The sequence below is a fragment of the Typha latifolia genome, chromosome 13 (assembly GCF_019914945.1).
Source record: "Typha latifolia isolate L0001 chromosome 13, TyphaL0001v2, whole genome shotgun sequence".
Lineage (NCBI taxonomy): Eukaryota > Viridiplantae > Streptophyta > Magnoliopsida > Poales > Typhaceae > Typha > Typha latifolia.
The window spans coordinates 205,178-224,382 of record NC_133098.1 but is presented as its reverse complement, the minus strand read 5'-3'; the positions used below and the strand labels follow the sequence as shown (position 1 = coordinate 224,382).

Here is a 19,205-nt window from a genome sequence, read left to right as displayed (position 1 = left end):
AAACCTAGACTTGAAAGGGACCATGTCATAACCAAAGACTGGACATGATTCATGACACTCGGACACTCCCAAAACGATCATAAATGTGAGGTAGACCAATCCATATTTATTTCACTTCCTGAGTAGATTTACTAACTCCTACCTTTCTTCTGTGAGCCCCACCATGTTGTCGGAGGATCGACCGTCGACGGGAGGATTCATTAACACCAGAAGCGAAAGCTTAACTATGGAGAATACTTCCATAAGAAGTCAGTGGAATATTATGCCAAACAAACAAAAGTAAAAAGCCCCACTGACTGTTCACCAACAGGAAACGTGTCGATACCTCAGTTTCCCATCCTACAATATCGTCCTGCTTGCCAACAGTTAAAAAGAGCCATGAATGCTTTTCAGAGAAGCCCATCGATCATTTATTACTACGTACAAGTATGCACATGAGTGGTACAGGCAAAATCGCACATGAGTGCTACAAAAGAATTACATAAACCGCATTCTTCCGGTGTTAATGATCCTGACCCTCAAAAGAAATAAATCAAAAGAATATGAAAAACCAAAGAATAAATAAAGCAGCATCAAGAGCAGAGGAGGGCAGAGGGAGTAAAGAACGTACAGGGCAAATGGAGGGGGATCCATCCACCTTTCAGAAAAACTTTATGAATCATTATGCCCATGTCGGTTGCATTATTTACTCACAGCTTTTACGTGGGTGAGTCATTGATCAATCTCCATCATCGACGCGGCCCCCTCAAATCGAACCCCGGGATTATCGGATTGTAACAACGGGCGGTGTCGGTGTCGGTGTCGGTGTCGGTGTCGGTGCCGGATTCAAGTTGATCTTTAGAACTGTATGCCATGAATCTTGTGTGGTTATAGCGGTGATCTCGTGCTTGTTCCATTGCACATGCACTCAGGCACCGGATAAGCCGTGACATCCTTCCCTACCTTGTCGGTCCTGAACTCGGGTTGACCCAGAGATCCCTGGTGGAGATCTCTTACTATGCGGTTGAACTCGGACTCGGGAAGGGAGGAGTCCAGGAAGTAGGGAAGCATCTGCCTTTTGTTTGGTGTGATGAATTTTTTGTGGCCGGCGAATGCCCTGTGGCCTTGCATCAAATGACCCATATTGCCGCCATGGGATGGCATGAAGACGTCGCTCTGTTCGCAGACTATGTAGTCAATTGCGGCGAGGCTGGAGGACTTGTTTGCGAATGCTTCGAGTTCACCGGGGAGGGATAAGTTCTCCTTGTTGTAGAAGTGGGAGAAATCTCTGGTTAGGGGAAGTAGTGCGCCTGGTCCGCCGAACGGTTCGCCGCCAGCCCAGTATATTCTCATGTCTCGCGGGGCTTCGAGTGCTTTAAGAAGCCTATATAATTGAGAATGACATCAATGCCAATTGTTCCAAAATTGTAAAAAATAAAGATAAAATTGCCGTGTTATGTTGGATCATAATTTATGATTTCATACCTGGCAACCTCCAAGGCATTTAATGGGCACAGACCGGCGAGCTTGCGGTCATGGTAACTCATATTTGATCTCCCGGTGAGGAGCTCAGGCCTGAGCTTCCTCTCTTCTTGGATGATTTGATCAGACTTGGGATCTATCCCTGGAAGGCATCCTGTTCTCACCCATACATCCTTCTCCATTCTTAGGTGCAGTGCAAGGTAAGGACCCTTGCTCCGCATCCTCATTGCTAGTTTACTGCCCAACTCTGCGATTGGAGCGGCAAACCTTAACGCTCGGAATGCCACCTAGAGAATTTAAGAAGGCCAAACAGTTAATCACAAGTTTCAGAGTTTGAATTCATAAGTAGTTTTACAATTGTTTGACGGGTTAAAGAGTGTGATTACTTTGCATCGAAGTTTTTGAAGATCAGGTGGCAGATCTTTCGAGAGTCTCGAATCCAATCCTCGTAGGAGTAAAACCCCTTCTTTGTTAAGCTGCGAGTAAAGAAATTTCAGTGACGAAGGTATAAAAAGTTTATTTAGCACCATTACACGAGTGTTCTGATCTCTAATCATGCTCACAAGGTATAAATTTCAGTGACGAAGAAAAGCTCAATAATACTTTTATAAGGAGAATAAAAAGGGAATTTTCTTTGCGAAGGCATTTTTCTTCTGCGGGCAACGAATCATCAACGATAATAAAAATTAAGGTAAGATTCTTCATGGTACCACAAGCAGACATTTCAATATCTTGATGGGCATCTTTTGTTTACCAATGCCTGTGGATCCATACAATAAACTATGGATTTGGTAACAGTCGGTGCTCACTACCCACCAACCAAAATTAAAGTTTTTATCACAATACAGCTAATGGCAGATAATGCACTAAACTATTGGACAAAATGATCATATTATAAAATAAAGAAAAAAAAAACACTTCAATCTACCATTCAAGTGATCAGAAAGGATCAATAAGGAGCTCACCTTCTTCAGGTACCTCGACCGGATCCAGCGTGGCGAGACGTGAAGCGGCGTCCGCTTTTCCACCACTGGTCGTGTCATTATATGGGTTGACGGCAGCGACGACACCACCCGGATGTCGTCGGCGAGGATGCTCTTGAAGTGCTCCAAATCGAATATTTCAGCGAACTCGCTAAAATAAGGACAATAAGAAAAGAATGGTGAAGTTTAGAACCGTGCTAATTTTAAAAATCTAAAGTGGCTGCTAAAAGTAGCAAGTTTATCCCCCGGCATAAATCCGGACTGAGAAAGCAAGAAGAAGAGTAGAAGAATATAACTTTTCGAAATTATAGAAAATGAGATCTAGAGCCTACTATTTGCGGGGGGGGAAAATAATAGCAAAGATCGAAGAGGAATACCTTTCGTCGCCCCAGATGACGTTAACTTGGAGGATTGGAACGACGAGGGCGGCGCCGAGGATCCTGGCAATCACGACGGCGTCGACGATCTGGTTCCTCTGCTGGTTGAGACCACCGGATACCACCACCAGCAAGTACTTCCGCCGTCCGCCTGACGCCATTGCCGGCGCCACCGTTTCCCGCCTGTACTCGTCGCTGAACTCGAGGCACGGCCGGTACCCAAGCCCGTCTGGCTGACTCCAGAACGCCCCATCCGCATTCGTCTCCGGCGCCGTCCGCCTCGCCACCGCTGCCAACGAGGTCGACGACGAGGAGGAGGGCGAGTCCTCGGCGATCGGGGAGCAGGGGAAGGGGGAGAAGGGGAGGACGGGGCCGAGGCGGAGGCCTAGACGAAGAGTCCCGATGAAGAGGAAGGCGAGGAGGAAGAGGAGCACTATCCTAGGGCTCGGGGAAACAAGGCGGTTAGACGATCGAGACGATTGCTTCTTGGGTGAAACGAGGAGGGATTGAAGTGAGGAAGCGGATAAGGCCGGGATGATCTTAGACGGAACGGAGATGTAGGAGAGGTGCTTCGTTTTCGATCTCGCCATTAGAGGATCTCGTCCGAGCTTTCTCTCTCCTCGACTCTTGTCTTCTCCTTTCTAGGGGGTAGAGAGAGACGTGTGGGGTTTAATACGCGAAATGGTCCTCAGGCGGCGGGAAGGCGAACAGTGGATTAGCTGAATGATTGGTTAGTGGCTGAAATCGTAATTACGCTAATTTATGATGGTAAGTGTTGTGTGGCCGCGAACAATCGTTGTGTGGAATAAAATGACGATTTCACCCTTGCGGCACGCTGGAATCCAATGGGTTCTCGATTGGGGAGACAACTACCCAGATAAGTCCCCCAAACATGAGAGAGTCATTAGGAAGGTAGTCGATCGTTATCACGTGGAGTTGTCCGGGCCTACCAAAATTTGGGCCGTAGTGATCAACAGTAAAGTGTGTCCGTGGAATAAAGGCGGGCATACGATCTATGGTTTGTAATTTATAGACCGTGGATTTGCAATCAATCATCGAATAGGATGAGGGATAACAGGGGTGATTTGGGGAATAAAGGTAGTTTAGGGTGGTGGGGAGGGGGTACTCTTTGACCTGAATAAGAGCGTGAGGTTTACGGCAACCGAGTCATGTCTTCTTACTTCTGGTGATGTCGTCAGCCAGCTGGCGAATAGTAAAACGGGTTAAGGATTCCACCAATGGCGTTGCAGCTTCCTACCAATTACCAAAACGCACTATCGTAAATTGAGTGCTACGCGTACATCCTTAGGAATAGACATGTGGTGACGTCTTATTGGATGTATGGCATCTCCAAGTGAGCGAGTTTTGGCTAAAGCTGACCGATACGGCTAAAAAGTGCGCGAAAGCGTCACAGCCGTGGGCCCAGTCGCTGAAGAAATCACGACCGTTGGTTCGCCAAAATTATGGACGAGAGAAGACAGCGTTTGAACATCTGAGGGGTGCATCATTGCATTGGAGCTTCTTTATTTATTTATTTATTTATTTATTTATTTTCTTTGAGCTGTTTTAATTAGTGAAGTTTTTTTAGCATTTGCACGTGTGGCTATTTCGTATGGAATAGCAATCATCATGATGCCTAAGTCCTAACGTAACCAATTCCAGGAAGTTACGTGTAAGTTTCTCGGAGTGTGTCATGGTATATATAACGATATGATTAATTTTGTTCTACATATATGGTGGGGGTACATTTATAAATTTAGATGTTAACTGAATGGTATACGAAACCGACACCAATATAACAGTAGATATAATTTATCGTTATGCTTCCGAATACAGCTTAACAATTAGATTTCTGTTTGTCGGTATCTATTCGGAGCCATAAATGATGCGCGAGTTGTGTACGTTCTAGTCATGGATTGGACGTAACTGCGGTTAAGTACTTTTAATCAAACATTTGGTCGGCAATAAACATTTGGCCCACGTCTCTCAAAGAATTCCAAGGTGTAAGTTTGACTGGATACCTGGTCAAACCTACCGTATCTTATACTACATTATATAATAACGATAAATTATTTCGACTTTTATATTTTTTGGACTGCTTTCTTTGTTCAAGGTTTGCTTGTTCGTTTTGTTTAGTTGATGTACTTTGTGTTAATGCAAGGACTGTAGTTTCTGGATTTTTGTTTAGGTGTGAAGTGTAATGTTTAAATTTTTTAATTCTATCTGGGTTTTGTTAAAAAATAAAATAAAAAACTTAAAACTTATTCCGGACGAGGTGGGATAGCTTATCCGGCACGCCTATGCGCTCCGCGTTTGGCGAATCGGGATAACCAACGGCCAATTCCCACTGGCTACGATCGATATCCGGGAAACAAGGATAAGATACTGTTATCCAGACCTCCTATTCTCGGTGAAACGTTGCGAGTTATGACAGAGATGGATAGGAAAGGACAGCCTCGGAATCGCGGCCAGCCCATTTTATTCGTGGCCTCGTGGACGTACATGACATCGATGTCTTATTTGTCGTGGCATTGTGCACCGATAGCATAGCAGGATAACAAATCGACAACTCCCTATCCCACTTATTCCAATCCAAGATTACCATGAGGTTTGAATAAATAATACACACCGATGAACGTGGAAGCAAGTGGAGATCATATTATAAGACGAATAGCATATGGGTTTGATGGTAAATTATGGAGGTAATTCCTGGGTAACAACACTATACAGTCACGAATATTGAAGCTCATTTACGTTGTACGGTAGATCCAAAGTTCTATTTTCCAAGTTATTTTTTCTTTCACTGGGACTGGGAGAGGAGTTGGTATGGATTGGATCCAGCTTTTTGGCCTCCTGGATGGTGAAGGTACAGGTAAAGTGCTTTAAAGATATATAGAGTCCTGAATCAAATGTTCTGTAAAGGGTTTATAACCTTTTCTTTTTGTCTCTGGCTTTTACTCCTCGGTGTGGATAAAGTTACTTACCCATGTTATTTTTATAATTACATTTTACCTGAAGATCAGACTATTATTATATATGAAATTAATCACACCAAATTATATATTTTTTATATATATAATAATTGAGCAAGAGAATCTATATATGTAGATTTGTGCAAGTATGATGCACGAGCATTGGGACAAGAGGATTTTGCTCCCCTAATTGCAATCTAGTGCTTATTACTATAAGTTGTTGGTTAATTAATTACCTCGGCATCTATTTTTACCCAGGACAAGAAGAAGAGTTGACGTACAGATTAATCCGCTTCTAGTTTTATCTCTTCAACTCAGGTCAACCATCGTTAACCGAGATTCTATGCTGAGTCTACTCTAGGTAAACTCGAACTCCATTAATGGAAGAAAGATAAATAATGCACGGAAATCACCAGGGTTAATATATTTATCACGTTTAATTATTTTAAACATTTGGTCTACATGCGTTTTAACTTTCATGTAAGAGATAAGATGATGTGATGTCAGAGATTGATTAAGACTAGTAAGAGTTGTTCAAAAGCTTTTGTCTTGGAAGTAGTTGAGCAGTGAGCATCATGGGGACTTTTCTCAACTATATACCACCTCACTAGAAGAAGAAGAAGAAGAAGGAGGAGGAGGAGGAGGAGGATGGAAAGGAAACAAAAGGGTAGGTTTTAATTGGTGCTCCATTTAGGTCGCGCAAACTTTAATTTATTCTATGATTCATCTTAGTTTTGGAATGGGTTACCTAGTGGACAGCACTTCATTTTTAAATAATAATAATCAAGGAATAGCAGTAATTAGATGCTCATCTTTCACTCTCGCATTCCTTTTAAATAGCAAACTAGAAAGTTGAGTTAAATGCCACAACTCACGGTGGAAGGCAGAGGCAGACTTTACTTTTAGACCAATAGCCCAGTCTTTTTTGAATTCTCTTGATACTGCCGGGCAGGACAATTAATTTTATATTTTGAGATGCTCCATGATCTTGGAAATGTTAAATAAATGCAACTTGGTTACAATCAATTAATATTTTATTTTTTATTTTTTATGATCACTATTAACCATCTAAGACGATGGTTGGGAATAAACTAATAAGAATTTTGAAACCCATCTTCGCTTTGGAATTAACAAATAAGAATTTAAATCTTCCAAGCTATGCTCCTTTGGAGTTACTGCGTTTATATATAATTTTTGTGGAAGGTTACCGTTGCACATCTTTGCTTTCTAATTGAGATTATTGTATTCTCACTTACTCCGCTCCCCCAATATTTTTCCTCTCATATTTTGCTCTCCAATTTGATCAAATAAATTCTTGTATTATGAATGATATGGGTGCCATTACATAAATATTTATTAACCTATGAGTTATTATTACAAGGACCTCCTCCCTCTTTCTCTCTTATCTCTTTCCATTTGATCTTTTCCACCGTTAAGTATCTAAATATACCACCCCCAGAATCTCCATGTGGAGTAGGAACAAGAACAGAGACAAGCACTGCATGGCATGTCAGATGCTTAAAGGTGGAAAAGAACAAGGAAGTACTATACGTCATACAAGATAAAAAAAAAAAGCCCCAAGTTAGCATTTAGAATATAAAAAAAAATCAACATAAATATAATAAATGGATGAGTATATATTCGTAAATAAGCTAACGATGGCCTATCATTTAATAACAAAATTAAGATCATAATTTATAACCACTTACTTTTGAGAGTCTCAAAATCATAATAAATAATAATAATATCGCATACTTTTCTAAAATATTAAATAATAAAAATAGATAAATTTTTTAGTAATACATGTCAAATATTGGTAGATCTATTACAAAATCACTGTTTTCCAAAATTAAAAAGGTAACGTGTGATGCAGGTATTCATCAGTTCATCAACTCACCTACCATATATATATATTTGTGCACACTCTCTTTGACACAGGAATCACCTTTTTTTTTTCTTTTCTTTTGAGTTTTAATCAAACTTTTGAGTGCCTTCTTTGGACTTTGCTTGTAAATCATATGAGAAAGTTGTGTGGTTTATTGATAAGAGCCCACATGGTTTTGCCCATCAATTTTGGGCTCTATTATGAGTCCACCTTTGGATGAACAATTAGAGCTTTACACTCCATTTCAACTCTCAAAGATATTATTGTTTAATATTTGCTTCGGATCGTTGAAAGCCAACCTTGGAGGATAATTTTTCTTTTGGCTAGAAAAGAATAACACTTTGATTGAGGATGTACAATAAGATAATATTATTAGGTGCAAACATTTCCATGCAATTAACTTCGAATGGGTAATACCTTTTCCTTTTCCCCAAAGTTTAATCTATAGAAGTGACAAAGAACACTATATTCTAGCTTCCACATGTCAATGTGTTGTATTTATTTGCTACAGAAATTTGACCTTAGACCAAAATGTATGAGATTATACTTATACACCAATGTATGATGGTAGCGTTATGCAAACAAGTTAAGCAACTTGCTCTTGACTTGACCCGGAGAGGATAGATATTATTGTGCATAAATTCAACGAGATTACTTCATATGAGCAAGACCTCTCTCTCAAGCTACAAATGGTGTACATGAATGCCTTAAGCTAAGAATTAATTAGGTCAAGTTAGACAATTTGAACCAGAAAAGCCTAGCTTGATGGTCGAATTTGCTTGTTTGACGAGGTTAGCCTTTTGACTTGCTTTGTGACTTGAGAAGGAGAATACCTCATTCCTACCCTAATCTATGCACGGAAATTAACGCCTAATCTAAAAACTTATCCACCTTATCAAAAGAAGAAGAAGAAGAAGAAGAAGAAGAAGAAATTAATTAGCAAAATTTAAATATCACGAAAATGAATCCTAGACTTGGTTATAATATGTTGGGCTTATGGACCCAATTCTTCGGCTAAATGGGCCTGGGCCAATCCTCGTGAATGGGAGGCTCATCTCGGAGCTAGGAATCTAATGGGCTAAGAGGTTAAGTTGGAAACCTATTCGACCACTCGGAATTTTCTCCGATCTCTTTCCCCATCCGAAGCAATTGCAATACTCGAAGGTTTCCATCCTCTCCCTTTCTTCTTATCGGTTTTCTTTCTTTTTTTTAATATATAATGGGGAGACGGAATGACTTGTTTTTAGGTAATATATTGGCAAACAAGCAAATTAAAGTTCGGAGATAATAATTATCTGAGTTTAGGAAAGCTCTTTTCTCAGTAGAGAAGGCTATCCTTTGAGGAATTTTTGGAACCAAAGAGAAGAGGTCTTTGGGTATCTCTTAAGACCATCTTTATAATCGACATAGTTAATGCCGAATCGAACTGTGTAACCATCCATCCATTCGAAGTTATCCAGTAGTGACCATGCGAAGTATCCTCGTACATTCACTCCTTCCCTGTAACATTGCACAAATTTGATTCAGTTCTCAGTTATCTCAAAGAACATGAAAGAAAAAAAGAAAAAGAAAATCCCCTCTTTTATGTAAATTTTTGATGGATTGGATATCCTGATTATAAGGACTAAGTTGGTATTTATTAATTGACATAGTTTTGATATGGGCATTGAAAAAGGTAATTGTGATGAAATGTTCACTGTAGGAAGGAAGGCCTATCGTAGTGGATATGCTTCCTTCTTTTATGTTTTCAATCATTTGGTGTTCTTGACAATATGAACCTTGCAGGTTAGCCTCGAGCAAAAGTGTTGGCTACTAATAAAGAGGAAGAAGAATGGCTCTTTTGCATACTTTGTAAGTCCTTTTTTCTTTTCAATTACTAGCAGTAAAAGCGTAAATTTAAATTGCAGTGTGACATGAAATTCCCATTCACGCATCCCTAAGCAGTGCCTCACCTTATAGCTCTTTGAACGTATGATAGATGTTGCTTGTAGAATTCTATTCTGAAGTTGTCCTTCAAGGCTTCTCTGAGAGAGAGCTCGTCGTTTATCTCATCAACTCCTACAGTATGGAGTCTTATGTGATTTTCATAAATAATTTAATTAAGAAGAAGATGATCAAATAGAAGCTGGTAGTTCATCTTACCATTCTCTGTGATGTAGATTATCGGATTGTTATAAGTTGTCTTTGTGTAGCGCAAGAGATCTCTTATTCCTTTTGGGTAGATATAGAGCCAAGTTGAACCAGCCTGCAGTTCACCTATCAGTAACTCTGTATATTGCCACAAAGCATGTTCTAATTCATATTCTACTTTTCTGCAGTCCATATTTTTCTTGCAATTCTATTTGAAATTTTTTGAAGTTTGTCTTCGTACATTACTGCTTGTATTCTCTGACAGTTTAGAGACTAAAGCCTTTGTTGTTTTGTTTATATATAATATCCATTATATTTTGGCTGTTATGAGGATAAACAAATTATATCTGTTATCTTATGAACACAACCAAGTGCTAGCCTTGTGCAAGTAGCTACATCTATGTTTTCACAATAAAATTGATGTACAGTTTTAGAGATGGCATACGGAGAGAGGAGTCATACCTTGGGACCAATAGGGATCCCATTTCTCTCCACTGTTTCACTAAGAAATGCACAATTAGCAAAATCCACTGAATCGTGGAATGATGACTACGTCGTACAAGTCACTGCATAAGGAACACAAGTTTTTAGCGGCTTTACCTGTTTTATTAGTAAGTGAATCTGTATTGTAGCTTTTGTTGACTCTGTTGGAGATTGGAAGAGCATGAACATATCTTGCCGTATAATAATTGAGTCCAATGAAATCAAATGACCCTTTAACCATTTTGGACTGCTGCTTTGTAAATTTCGGTAATCGATCACCAACGATTGTTCTCATGTTAGTTGGATAGTCTCCCTTTGTTAAGGGGTCCATGAACCTGTAGTAGTTGTAACCAGAGGAAGTTATAGGAGGATATTAAAGTGATAACAGGATTCAGCAATACAATTGCAAATGATCAGTCCTTTTTAAAATAGGATTATCGAAGACTCACCATCCATACATGAAATCCAAAGCGCGTTTGGCAGAATCCCTGTCGGGCTTGGAATCAGAGTAGGGAATCATCCAATCAGTAACTAAGGTTATACCTATCTTTCCCTTTTGAGTTGCCTGCGTGGAGAAGCAGAGTCCTCAATGTCAAAAAGAGTGAACAAAGTACTTTTGATTCATTCCATAATATGATAAGCATAGGTAAAACCAACTAAGTAAAGGGAAGTAATAGAAAACTTAATTCTCAGAACACATAAATCTCAGACTCTAGAGGTAGCAAAATGGTTGCTATATGCTTTCATCGAGAAAATTAAACGCTAACTAGGATTCAAATCTAGGATGCTTTTGTCAACTGTTATATCTAATATTTAATAGGTAGTTCACAATATATAAGTAAAGACAGTTCAGGTTTCTCACCTTGTACTTGTCTTTATACAATGCTACGGTTGTCGCATGAGCTAGAAGCTGGTTATGGCCCACAATATATGGCTCCTGGCCTGAGTCTCCTGAACTGCAATTCGGTCTATCCCAGGGGGAACATCTGCCTGGAGCTAATATGCCTATTGCATAACCACCATAACTGAAACTCCATGGCTCATTGAAGGTGATCCAATTCTTCACTCTGTCACCAAACTCTCTAAAGCAAACTTCGGCATAATCATGGAAATCGTCCCTAGGAATGATAGTTATACAAACCCAACACCCATTTAGCTCTATCTTTGGCCTTCGATAATAGTGTAATCAGATTTGTAGTTAAAAGAAATATGAACATTCAACAAACCATTTTAAAACCTCAGAAAAACCATATAAAAAAGTAGTGTCCAACTTAGCTTGTTCTTTAAGTAGAGGAGAATGCTAGTACTGGACGCTATATGTGCTACTCACACAATAAGGTGGCTTAAGAAGCCTCCATACTGGTCTTCTAATCCTTGGGGAGAGTCCCAGTGGAAGAGGGTCACGAACGGCTGCAGACCTGCACAAGTTGGTAGTGGATGATGGCATGAAAAGCTTTCAAAGTCTGATGGCCACATTTGAATTATAAAAGAACGTGATGAGGCTGACAAAGAACCTTTTGAGACAAGCTCATCGATGAGTTTATTGTAATACTCGATGCCGTCTTTGTTAACTCCTCCATTTAGGCTTCCATCTATAAGCAATGACATTATTATTATAACTAAACTATAGGCGAGAGGCAGATTTTTGTTCCTTAAATGTGTTTTTATAAGAAAAAAACATTTAAAAAGGTGGGGCAGAATTCCCATTTGGGCAAATCTGAGATGGAAAAATATCCCTAGTACTCTGTCTGAGAGATTGTTTCTTTCTGCGACTTGAAGTAATTACCAAAGGATGGATATGGCAAGCCTTACCTCCGGACTAAATGACACCCTCAAAAGAAATTTCTGGAAAAGTAAAAATAATACACTAATAAATATAGCTGTGGCAGACATTGATGTAAATTGCTCAGTCACTCTGGCAGCGCACTGCAAAAGAATAATCAATCGATGAGAACTATTAATGTTTGGCTACATCTTAGATGATGGACCTCTGCCTTCTAAAAGTGATGCAAGTTGGTCGATTGGTGGAGCTTAGGCTTTTCATTTTGTGGTCCAACAGCGGTTATCTTAAGGCTATTGATCTAGCAGCAGCATCTACTTCTGCTCTAGTATGAACTGAGCCAACTTCAGCATTTCTGTTTTGTTTAGAGAGTCATCATGTTATGATGAGAAGGATCACTTACTGGGCAGTATCCTTGACCAAGAGATAGAAAACCTATAGGCATTCAAACCCATATCATTCATGATTGCAACATCTTCCTGCATTTGAATTTCATAAGCAACTACAGTATCATACAAATATAACTATATTATAGTCAAAGAGATAAAGAATGTATAATATGTGAGAAAAGTCAGTAGGAAGGTTTAGCAATACCTTGTATCGATGGTAGGAATCTATTGCCACATCCCCATTGCTTCCATTTGCTATCTTTTCTGTGCAGCATAATAAGTTTTTCGGTCTTTTTGAGAGTAGGATTTTACAAGTTGAGAATACAAAAGCATCACTAGATAAATTATTCTGACTGAAGTCTGAACTAGTTTCATTATGGAAGTAACTGGTGATCTGCAATTCAATTCTCAACAACGATATGTGCGTTTACTTGAATTTGTCAATCACTTAACAGAAGTTTCAATGCGACTCGCTTTTCATTTTGGCCTGCTGTTGTGTTTTGCTATCAATATCATTGGTTTTTTTCAGAACTACTTTGTAGTTCATGACAAGAAACTGAGTTGTGATCCATCAGCAATGCTTTCTGTGGAGAAATTTTCAGTTCTTCTAAGCTGACATGGGAATCCTACTTATTAGACAGGGGATCAACAAGGAACATGAGAATCCTTCTTGTTGGACAGGGGATCAACATTATTTTGAATGACAATGGGGTTATCTGACAGCAAATGGTCTTAAATGACCAAAAACGGAAAGCAATTAGTTCTTGGCCGTTTCAGTTTTTCTGAAATGTACTGTTATTGACTACAGTATCCTGAAAGTAGTTTAATTATGTCTTAGATGTAGTTAGTTTAAGCTTCATAGAACTTGATTTCACATGAGGGCCTAATGATTTAACTGCATTTCACGCAATCAGGATTGAGGAATTGTAGTTTGTTAAACATAAACCATCTAAACTTGCCTTTTAATCAAGTACAAACAATTTAAAATAAGTTGGGAAAGCGAGATGAGCTATAAGTATAATTGAGGGGTCTCATTCGTTGATTCACTTTGATTGTCTTTCAGGAATGCCCACTACGTTTGCACACTATCTTGCAACTTTTCAGTGCTACCCATGATTAAGTTAGCACTATATAGCACCACACCCCTTAGGTATGCCTAGGTTTGGACCGTGACAAGTTCAAAACTTAGTAGGGGAAAAGGAAAAGGTAGAGAAGTTAGCGGACAAGATTTCACTTCAACTTCTCAGGAAAGCTTTTATTTCAATAAGAATGCAGATACGCTTACGTAGTGTTTTATTAAGAGATAAGTCAAGTCCTAGTTTAGCTAACTCACTCTTTACATTGATGTCAATGTTGTTTTACTTTACTTTATATAAGTTGTCACTTACTACCTCATTTTCAATGACCAGGGACAAGCCCCACCACCACGGAAGACACAATTCAGCCATGAGTCCACTGAAAAAGAATTCTGTCACTTTTGTCCACTCAACTGGACAATATGAGCTGCATGGCTTACAATCCAGGGCTCTGATAACCAGGTGATTCTTTTAGAAATGGACAAGGCATCATTTGGGCCATTATATGGGGAATAGTGAACAAGAGCCATACAGCAGGAATTTCTATCATGTGCAGTTGTTAAAGCAAAAGTAGAGGTAATCTTTTATAGTCAGTTTGCAAAGGATTCCAAATGCAATGGTAGCTTCAATTTAACTTATACTGCAGACAGGCTTCTACAGATAATAATCTGTTTGGATTGAAGATTAGAAAATAGATCTCTCAAGATTGTATAAAGGTTTTTTTTTTTTGTTTTCAAAGAGAAGACTGTGTCTGTCGCGGTGTTGATTCTTAAACAAAAAACAAAAAAAAAGGTTCGGTTGTCTCTTTCGTACACATGTGACATATAGTTCAACGATAATGTGTAGATAAAAATATTTGCACGTGGTACTTGGCTTTCTTGGGTCTGGCCAACAAAAAGTATATATACTCGTAGAAGTTATTTTGTATGTGAGCTGTTATATATTATGCCGTAAATTTATTATAGCAAGTCATTGACATTCGATGGGAGTAATCTCTGCAGCCTCAGCTACAGCCTACAGGTAGATAGATAAGTATGACAACCTACATATATTTTTCTGCTCGTCTTGAGTTGCAGAGTTTATTGCATGTCATCTCACTCTTGAAAGCCCTAAACTTGCTAATCTACATCACCAAAATACTAGAATTCACAGCACAAGCGCGATTTAAATTATGAACCTCTGCGAAAGTGTCTTCTTTTTATTTATTTTTTGTTTGTTTCCTCTTTTTCATCTTAGCATTTTCCTTATATTAGGTCATAAAAAAAATCAAACTAAATATGAACTAATTAAGGTTGGAATTCTGAGATCCACGCAGTACCTGGGTGCTTGTGAGTGAAAGTATCCCATATACTCGGCCCTCTGCCATCTTCTCTAGCAGCACCTTCATACTGCACCAACCCATGCGTGAACAAGTATCATTATTAAGCTATGATCTATGCATGCAGGTTCCAGAACTTTCTAGAAGTTTCCAGAACGCACCTGATACGCCGACGACGCCGTCCCAAAGACGAACCCGGCGGGGAACGCGCTCCTCCTGAGCCCGGCGGCCTCCACCGCCCCTTTGGGATGCAGCAACTGGTGGCATGAAGACACGACGAAGAAGAATAGAGGAGCTTTGATGCCTATCATTTTTATTCTCTATTATCTACTCTCTCAGGACAAATCTACTCCAGACCATCAAGAATATAAAGACGGGAGCTGCCAACTCTCTCTCTCTCTCTAAACTCCCCGTGTGGACAATTCTTCGTGGTAGCTGTGCAAGTGGGTGGGGCTACGGCACCAAGGCCTGCTGGGTTAATGGGCCGACAAACCTATTTCCATTTTCGTCACTTGGGACCTTAACTTACCAAGCAAGCTGTGGCCTTTGCCATCATCTCAATCTTGCCAAAAATGGCAAGAACCCTATAACCATGACGGCTAGCTTTAATTTGCTTGCATTAGATTACATGCGGAGTGGAAGACATGAGAATTAGCACTTGGTCCAATGAAAAGAAATGTTATGTTAATCAGAGTTTAATTGATCAATATTGGAGTACAATTGACTCATATAGTTTGGCCCTTTTAAGACTGTGATGCTATCCACCGGTCGTCTAGCTTTTGAGGAATTTGGTAAACCACAGTGCCGATCTCTTGGGATGTCTCTTTAAACCATTCTCGTAGTCTACAAAGTTGATGCCAAATCGAACCGTGTAACCTGCCGTCCATTCGAAGTTATCCAGCAATGACCATGCAAAGTATCCCCTCACATTTACCCCTTCCCTGAAATAGATTTAACGTTAATTGCATGTAACCCATAATACTTTGGTCCTCTTTTTTTTTTGGTACGAATGTTAAAGAATAAATGTTTGGATAACAATGGTTAGACAGAGGTACCTGATCGCTTGCTTGACATTGGAGAGATGGTCATGGAAGTATTTTATTCTCGTGGAATCGTGTAGGGCGTCCCTAAGAGGTGCGGTCTTGTTGTTGATTTCATCCACGCCTAGGAAACAAGGAACATTATATTCATGCATCGGAATGATCAAGGACTTAAAGCTCCACTACTAATTAAGAGGTTAATTATCTTAATTACCATTCTCTGTGATGAAAATGACTGGGTTGTTGTAATTGGTTTTGGTGTAGAGCAAAAGTTCCTTAATCCCTGGTGGGTAGATGAAAAGCCAATCGGAAGCAGCCTGTGTTGGCATCTCCAGGGTCAGATTTCGTCGCAAAAGATATAAGTTTGATTTCAATAGTATATTTGGTTATCAACATTATATCCATGCAGCGAACGATTAAAAGAATGCTTAATTACCTGGGGACCAATCAAGACGCCGTTACGGATTTCTGTTAGATCACAACAGTAGAGAATTAGAACATATGAAGAAACTTTGCAAGATTATAAACAGAAACTTTACTCGTATATTTATATATATACCTGTTGACTGAGTTCTAGAATCAGTGCTGTAGCTTGTAACATTGGTAGGAGGTGCACTTTGCGTATAGCTTGAAGTGTAGTAATTAATTCCAATGAAATCAAATGATCCCTTAACCAGATTGTACTGCCTTCTAGTAAATCTGGGAAGGCGATCGCCGACAAACTTTCTCATGGTCAATGGGTACTTCCCTCGAGTTAAGGGTTCCATGAACCTGTTCAAAGATCACAAGAGATGTGACTATATATATTTATATATATGACAGTTGAAAGTTAAAACCACAATGGAAGTTTATATATTATATACTCACCATCCAAAATTAAAATCAAGGGCCCGTTTAGTTGCACGTACACTGGATTTCGAGTTTGAGTAGGGAATAAACCAGTTAGTGTTTAGGGTTATGCCTATCACTCCCTGTTGCTTTGCCTGAGGATTAGGAAGTGTAGTTGGTCATTTGTATTCATTCCTAAAAAGATTTCTAAAACATTTCTCTTCGTATATGTGCTAAAAAAAAATGGAAAAATATATCTATCTAACTATCTATATGTCACCTGAAACCTGCGTCTGTAGAGCCTTACGGCCGTGGCATGGGCGAGCAATTGGTTATGGCATGCAGTGTAGGGTTCGCGGGCAGAATCCCCGGCGGCGCACTTGCCGTTACCGGACGGAGTGCATCGGCCCGGCGCGAAGCTTCCGGTTCCATATCCTAGTGCACAATATGTCAATGGCTCGTTGAATGTTATCCAATGCTTCACCCGATCTCCAAACTCTCTATAACATACCCAGGCAAAGTCTCGGAAGTCCTTCCTGCATGCACATTAATTTTATCTTTACCACCTTTTGTGATTAAAGTAATGCAATAAGATCAACTTGCAAAGAACAATATATAATTAGGTGCAAGCTAGACATTGATTACTTCACGACTTACACAATGTTGTCGCTTAAGAAACCTCCATAAGAATCTTCGAGGCTCTGAGGAGAGTCCCAGTGGAAGAGAGTTACAAAGGGCTTCAAGCCTTCACACGTACAAGAGATCATGATCAATCGATGTCAAGTGGAGAAGGGTTACAAAGGGTTAATTAAATTAATTTAACTGTAATAGCCATAATATAGGACCTTTAGAAATGAGCTCGTTGATGAGGTTATTGTAATAGTCGATGCCTTCTTGGTTGATTCCCCCACTTAGACTTCCACCTGTGATTCGAACCATAAATATCGTTAATTAATTAATTAATTAATTTTCTAAGAAACATAGGAAAAAGAAAACAAAAACTCTACTTACTGGGTAGAATCCTAGTCCAAGAAATAGAAAATCTATATGCATCCCAACCCATATTTTTCATGATCTTCACGTCTTCCTGCGAGTGAAATTTTTTTCTTCAGATATAGTAAAATAAAACAATTTCTCACGATAAAGAATCAAAGCATTACTAATAAATATATTACCTTGTAGCGATGATAAGAGTCTATTGCAACATCGCCGTTGCTTCTATCTGCTATCATATCTGAAAGCAAAACAATATTAATTAATTTCAACACTTGAAAATATATTTTCCATTCACCTTCTCCTCCTTGTAAAGCAAGGGGGATACTACTAATTAACGTTTGAAATCTTATAGCTATATATATATATATATATATATAACTAAAACCATATAGATAAATTAACCTGGACGCTGGTGAGTGAATGTATCCCATATACTCGGCCTCCTTCCGCCTTCAGCGGCCGCACCTTCATACTATATAGATCGACATATATATATGCATCAAACGCAATTTAATATAATCCCATTTTGAAAAGTTTATATTTCTATATAAGAGAAGAAACATGCATATGAAATAAAAATCATCAACGAAATACATGTCAAATATTACTTGATACGCAGATGATGCGCTCCCAAAGATGAAGCCCGCCGGGAAATCACTCCGGTGGAGAGCAGAGGTGGCGTTCTTGGCTGCCGACGAATAAGTCGGCGCGATAAAGAGGACAACAAGTAAGCCAGCAACCCCGAACGCCATTATTGAATTCTTGTGTTAGGATCGATGCAATCACTTGCACTTTTTATAGAGAAAAGAGAGGGGATGAGACAGAGAGAGGAGGAATAAATAGCGTAAGCTACGTCCAGCCTCTTCTAAGAATGGATGGAGGCTGACGTGGTTAGTTATTACAATGTGGATTAGGGTGTCCGAGTACATTGGATCCGGGATTAGTCTTAATCCTACTACTATTCTTGGATCTCATGGACTATAGTAGGAAAATAGTAAATAACTTCCTTATCCTCTCTCCCTCTGGATACAGAAAAGCTAATCGAATCTCAACTCAACTCAATCCCTATCGGGTTACTTATCAAAATTTTAACCTCAGAAGCTAGCTATATTGCTAAGATCATAGGAGTTTGATGCAAATTGTAGAATCATCACGTCATTATTATTTACACCTGCAATTATTTGTATCAGACATATATACAATTGAGTGACCAAGATTGAACTTCTCTTCTATTAAAGACAAACGTCATATGGATCAAAGATTTTATCTCAGAAGCATGAACTTCTCTTCTATTAAAGATTTTATCTCAGAAGCATGAACTTCTCTTCTATTAAAGATTTTATCTCAGGAGCTTGAACTTCTCTTCTATTAAGGACAAATGTCATATGGATCAAAGATTTTATCTCAGAAGCATGAACATATTGAAAGACAAATGCAAATTAGTAAGTAAAATGAGAGCATGAGCTCGCCATAAATTGTTGACATTG

General features: G+C 39.2%; 3 protein-coding genes and 1 long non-coding RNA gene across 5 annotated transcripts; 1 reads left to right on the top strand and 3 right to left on the bottom strand.

Annotated features, from left to right (window-relative positions):
• Window positions 1-386: 386 nt before the first annotated feature.
• LOC140800346 (O-fucosyltransferase 20) lies at window positions 387-3,817 on the bottom strand. The gene is made up of 5 exons (XM_073155085.1): window positions 2,822-3,817; window positions 2,427-2,595; window positions 1,848-1,937; window positions 1,465-1,748; window positions 387-1,363 (listed from the first exon to the last, which is right to left on the bottom strand). Exons 1-5 carry the CDS (start codon window positions 3,409-3,411, stop codon window positions 868-870), a joined length of 1,629 nt encoding a protein of 542 aa, XP_073011186.1. The 5' UTR covers window positions 3,412-3,817; the 3' UTR covers window positions 387-867.
• Window positions 3,818-8,791: 4,974 nt separating this feature from the next.
• Window positions 8,792-14,416, top strand: LOC140799840 (uncharacterized). Its single transcript, XR_012111083.1, has 3 exons — window positions 8,792-8,842; window positions 9,464-9,529; window positions 13,870-14,416. It is a non-coding gene; the product is annotated as an uncharacterized lncRNA (long non-coding RNA).
• LOC140799837 (beta-glucosidase 24-like) lies at window positions 8,916-15,537 on the bottom strand. Of its 2 annotated transcripts, XM_073154328.1 has the most exons (13): window positions 15,016-15,537; window positions 14,855-14,924; window positions 12,666-12,724; window positions 12,475-12,550; window positions 11,806-11,883; window positions 11,622-11,709; window positions 11,154-11,409; window positions 10,741-10,856; window positions 10,409-10,626; window positions 10,271-10,302; window positions 9,821-9,923; window positions 9,631-9,736; window positions 8,916-9,178 (listed from the first exon to the last, which is right to left on the bottom strand). In XM_073154328.1, the coding sequence occupies exons 1-13, from the start codon at window positions 15,163-15,165 to the stop codon at window positions 9,010-9,012; spliced, it is 1,521 nt and encodes a 506-aa protein (XP_073010429.1). In that variant the 5' UTR covers window positions 15,166-15,537; the 3' UTR covers window positions 8,916-9,009. The 2 variants fall into 2 exon arrangements, 1 of the variants encoding a protein (XP_073010429.1); XR_012111082.1 differs by lacking the exon at window positions 8,916-9,178 and having other exon boundaries at window positions 10,271-10,310.
• Window positions 15,513-18,494, bottom strand: LOC140799838 (beta-glucosidase 12-like). The gene is made up of 13 exons (XM_073154330.1): window positions 18,327-18,494; window positions 18,121-18,190; window positions 17,898-17,956; window positions 17,734-17,809; window positions 17,568-17,645; window positions 17,380-17,467; window positions 17,003-17,258; window positions 16,762-16,877; window positions 16,454-16,665; window positions 16,331-16,362; window positions 16,109-16,211; window positions 15,910-16,018; window positions 15,513-15,795 (listed from the first exon to the last, which is right to left on the bottom strand). Exons 1-13 carry the CDS (start codon window positions 18,468-18,470, stop codon window positions 15,627-15,629), a joined length of 1,512 nt encoding a protein of 503 aa, XP_073010431.1. The 5' UTR covers window positions 18,471-18,494; the 3' UTR covers window positions 15,513-15,626.
• Between the last annotated feature and the right edge of the window lie 711 nt (window positions 18,495-19,205).